At 39.6% G+C, this 4,998-nt stretch overlaps 1 protein-coding gene across 1 annotated transcript in view; it reads right to left on the bottom strand.

Annotated features, from left to right (window-relative positions):
• The window catches only part of LOC106882527 (uncharacterized), a 100,415-nt gene that overhangs the window by 38,853 nt on the left and 56,564 nt on the right, over window positions 1–4,998 (bottom strand). Inside the window, exons 27-29 of the mRNA XM_052965891.1 lie at window positions 4,289–4,458; window positions 1,071–1,302; window positions 508–679 (exon numbers count right to left, since the gene is read on the bottom strand). Coding sequence (XP_052821851.1) covers window positions 508–679; window positions 1,071–1,302; window positions 4,289–4,458 — 574 coding nt within the window. The remainder of the gene's footprint in view (window positions 1–507; window positions 680–1,070; window positions 1,303–4,288; window positions 4,459–4,998) is intronic.

Here is a 4,998-nt window from a genome sequence, read left to right as displayed (position 1 = left end):
AAAAAATATTTTCTAAGCAAAATTTTCTAAGTGATAAACATGTAAAGGCAATTTACTTAATATTTATTTTTCACTGACTTTATTACTGTTATTTCTTTATTTTCTGCAAACAAAGTGCACAAAAAAGCTACACGTTTGCATTATGTTATACATACAATAATAATAAAGGATGTTACCGGATATATGTTTACAAACCAAGGACGTTATATAGACCTCCTTGACTCAAGTTAGAGAAGGGGTGCATATTATACACAAGGTTTAGGTTTTTCAGAGGTACAGCCCTCTAAAAATCCCCTGTGTATTATACTCAAGGGCAGACTATACTCGAGGATTTATGGTAGATATTAATAAGAAAACCTGAAATTAATGCATGCTAAATTTCACAAATCTATCATTAATTCCTTCATAGTGAATGCATGAACTTTTCAGTTCACCCTCATATTCTATCAACCTGAATGTTTAGAATAAACCTGTTTATAAGAAAGTAATCACAAAAAAGTATTGTACCAATGTCTTGGCTTTAGTTTCCTGATTTCTAGGTAAAACACCAAAAGAGGCACCATTGAAAGTGTCCTTTTCCACTCTGATAACACCAATGCCAAGATTTGAATATAAAACTGTGACCTGCTGTTCTTCCAGTGAAATCTTGTCTGGGATTGTTTCTATAATGTTCAGCATTCTATAAGAAAATCAAGAAAATAACTTTCAGTAAACAATGTATTTTTCAAATTCCTAATTAACTACACGTGTAATTACACTAATTTCAATTAATAAATGTTGATATGTCCGCTGTTGCTTCCTCTACTTTTGCTATTGTTACTGTCAGTGTTTATGCAACTAATTTCATTGTTTATGCTGCTGTTGTTATGGCGGCGGCGGCTTCTTCTTCTTCTTCTTCTCCTTCTCCTTCTTCTTCTTCCTCTCCTTCTTCTTCTTCTTCTTCTTCTTCTTTTAATGCTGTTCACTGCTGCTGCTGCTGCTACTACTACTACTACTACTACTACTACTACTACTACTACTACTACTACTACTACTACTACTACTACTACTACAAGGGATTTGAATATTACCTGGTGACACTTCTATTAGATTGTTCTGTCCCATCCAAAATCCCCTCTGGTGTGTCTTCCATATTGTTAATACTAAGCAGTATATTGTTCAATGTTATATTGGTGGACACCTTCGATATCAATGGCACCATTTTCTCATGAATGTCCACAGCCAATTGAAAATCTTCTTCTTTGAAATAGACTGATTTCTTTGAAATATCCCAGAGCTGTCTTGAGAACTTTTCGATATTTCCTGCAATGGAAAATTTAATAGGAAATTTAATGAAATTTACAGTTACTTTGAGATGAAATATCAGATGTAAATTAAATGCCACAAAACAATTAATGAATCACTGGAAGTTAATTAACAATTTCACTTCATATAACATAGAGATATGTTCAGTTCCTCAGTTGTGAACTCATTAAGGCAGCAAGCTGGCAAAAATGTTAGCACGCCGGGCGAAATGCTTAGCAGTATTTCGTCTGCTGCTACGTTCTGAGTTTAAATTCCACCGAGGTCAACTTTGCCTTTCATCCTTTCGAGGTCGGTTAAATAAGTACCAGTTATGCACTGGGGCCGATGTAATCGACTTAATCCCTTTGTCTGTCCTTGTTTGTCCCCTCTGAGGAGTCCCTTGTGGGCAGTAAAGAAATAAGTTGTGAACTCATTGTTATGAGTGGGACAGTACCACAAAAGCCAGCCAGGCTGGAGCCTGCACCAAAACAGTCACAAAAATCCTCACTACTAGCAAGTTGCATCCTTCACTATTCACAAACTCATTTCCACCTCCCTTCTATTCCACATCATCTCCAACATCATTGTCCAGATTTCATGTGCCCCTACCATTTACTTCCTTCTCATACGGCTGTGCCATTGTCTCAGCCCTACAGAATTAATCTCCCAATATCTAACATCGACCTCATCCTCACGCCCCTCATGACTTCTCTTCTCTCCCACATTCACAATACCAGCCATGCTCTTTATCGCTTTAATTCGTTCTCTTTTACTCCTGAAACTTCCGGACTTCAGTTTACCATCAATATCAAGTCCGTCAGAATGAAAGCCTCCTCACCGTCAAACATTTTCTAAACCTCCATCCCCATTCCCACCCAACCACTTATATCCTCATCTGGTGGGCTGAACTTGTTCTCAACTAAATTGCTTTTCATTTGCTAGAGAGTTCTATCAACTGGCCTCAGAAGTGGCTATGGGAACATGAGTGGACCAAAACTACGTGAACCTGTTTTTCGGCCCAAATACTCTCATAATTCACTGGTCCCACTCCTGAGCTTTCTGGTCGGTATATCAATGATTGCATCTGTACCACTTCACTCACCTGCAAAAAACTAAACTCCCCCCTCTCTTTCATCCAGTCCTTCTACCCCACCCTTAAATTCTCCTGCTCTATCTCTGACACCTCTGTTAACTTCCTTGATATTTCAGTTTCCATTAACTACCCCCCTCTTACCACTTCTATCTACAAGAAGGATATGGACTCACACTCCTACCTCAAATTCACTTCCTCCCACCTCACCCACACCAAATTGTCCACCTCCTACTTTCAGTTCCTCTCTCTCTCCATTGGCACTCTAATTACGGCAATGACTTCCAGACAGTCCCAACTCATGGCCTGCTACTTCAACTACCATGGATTCACCCTCCTCTATAATCCATGTTTCCCTCACTTACGCTTGAGTTATTGATCATGCATCAACCCTCTCTGACTGTCCTACACTTACACGCCTCCCCTCCCCTCACCTACCTCCTCTACTCTACCTCTTCATCGCACTATTTTATGCACTTTCTGTTCACTTTAATCCAACCTCACCACTTCTTTCTTCCCCAGTCCACTGTGCCTTCCTTCAAACACACCCAAAACCTACATGACTTACTGGTCTGAGGCTTTTTCCCCCGTGCTTGACAGTCAACCTTCACATAGTACCATATCCACCTTACACTAAAACAACCCACACATCATCATCATTATCATCATCATCGTTTAATGTCCGCTTTCCATGCTAGCATGGGTTGGACGGTTTGACTGATGACTGGTGAACCGGATGGCTGCACCAGGCTCCAATCTGATTTTGGCAGAGTTTCTACAGCTGGATGCCCTTCCTAACACCAACCACTCCGAGAGTGTAGTGGGTGCTTTTATGTGCCACCAGCATGAAGTCCAGTCAGGTGGTACTGGCAATGGCCACGCTCAAAATGGTGTTTTTTTACGTGCCACCTGCACAAGAGTCAGTCCTACGGCACTGGCAACGATCTCGCTCAAATGTTTTTTCACGTGCCATCAATGGTCAGTAAGGTGATGCTGGTAACGATCATGCTCAAATGGTGCTATTTACGTGCCACTGGCACAGAAGCCAGACAGTTGCTCTGGCAATGATCACGCTCGGACGGTGCTCTTAGTGCTCCACTGGCACAGGTGCCAACATGATTTCGATTTGATATCAACTAATATACTGTAAATCATTGAAAGAGCCTCTAAGTAGTCACCTGATCTACTAGAAATAGCAACTACACTTCCACTCAAATCACACTCCACTGCATTAAAAAGAAAATGGGATGGTCATGATTAAAACGCCTATGCTGAGTTGAAGTTGATCTGGGACTGAACTACTTTTGCTAATATTGGGTTGATGCATAATCATTGTGGCTTTTTTTCAACGAATTTAGTTCAACAAAAAACAATAACAACATGTAACAAAAAACGTCCTTAAATGATTATTCCGGAGCAGATTCACCACCCACTTCAATTACTGCTTCCCATTTGCTTGGCAGACGGTCAGACTGTCATTTAAAGATGTTTTTGTTAAATATTGTGATTGTTTTTGTTGAATAAAATTTGTTGAGAAAAAGCCGCAATAATTATGCACCAACCCAATGTTATACTACATGGTCATTCCCCTTGCTCCTCTTTCTCTTGCACAGGTAAAAAGATGAAAGCTTGCCTGGTATGATCATGTATCCTGCCACAACTCCCTGTCAAAAACCATTCTTCAGGGCACAGTTGAGGGTGGGGGTGAAAGAGAGACAGACAGACAGAGAAAATCCTGGTTTGCCAATCTCAAGGAGTGGACAGGTCACAACACAGCAAACCTGCTATGCAGGACAGAGAACAGAGAACAGAGAACAGTGACTATGAAAGTAACTAGAGATCCAATCCATCAAGTGGCAGCATCATTTAAGGGATGTTGTTGATGGTGATTTCAAAACACAATTGTTCACTCACCTTCATCAATGTTTTGTATTTTGATATCTTTGAGTTTCTGATTGATCCATTTTGTATTGTTACATTGAGACAAGTTTGGTTTTTGCCAGACACCAGTAAATGGTGTACACTTTTGTTTTATCTTCGAGTGGCTTGTTGGAATTTCTTGCTGTAAAGCTGTGCTGGAAGAACTGAAAAATAAAAGTAAAATATTGTCAGTCGTGTTTATTTGTTGTTATTTTATCAATCTCACAGGAACGTAAGGAAAATATTGGTCATGCTTGGATGTGAACTCATAGTCTAGCAGGACAAACAGAAATACAGAACATGTACATAGTTTGTCCATCAACCTGTTATTTCCACCAATTCACTCTCCACAAAAACTCATCAAAAACATTTCCTGTCAAGATTTAACAAAAAATTACTATGTCTACATCCATTTACTACTTTATGCCTTGTTATTTTTTATGTTTATTTGATACAAGTTAGGTTTAAGTGGTATAAGTAATTAGGGCAATAGCCTGCTAATTAAAGTTGAGGAATGGGGTCAACTGTTCATATTCTGTCTCTAGCCTTCTGTTATATTCCTAAGAACGGATTAGATTTATCTTTTAACAGATCTGTATTTGCCGAGCTGCAAAAAATAGGTGCTCTAAGTAGTGAAGTAAAGTTGGGTTAATGAACAGGACAGGAAAACATGTATGATGGAGTAGAGGAGTTCCCTGCCCCCC

This window comes from Octopus bimaculoides, chromosome 2, assembly GCF_001194135.2.
Source record: "Octopus bimaculoides isolate UCB-OBI-ISO-001 chromosome 2, ASM119413v2, whole genome shotgun sequence".
NCBI lineage: Eukaryota > Metazoa > Mollusca > Cephalopoda > Octopoda > Octopodidae > Octopus > Octopus bimaculoides.
The sequence above is the reverse complement of the archived record's forward strand: the minus strand, read 5'-3'. Positions and strand labels throughout refer to the sequence as shown.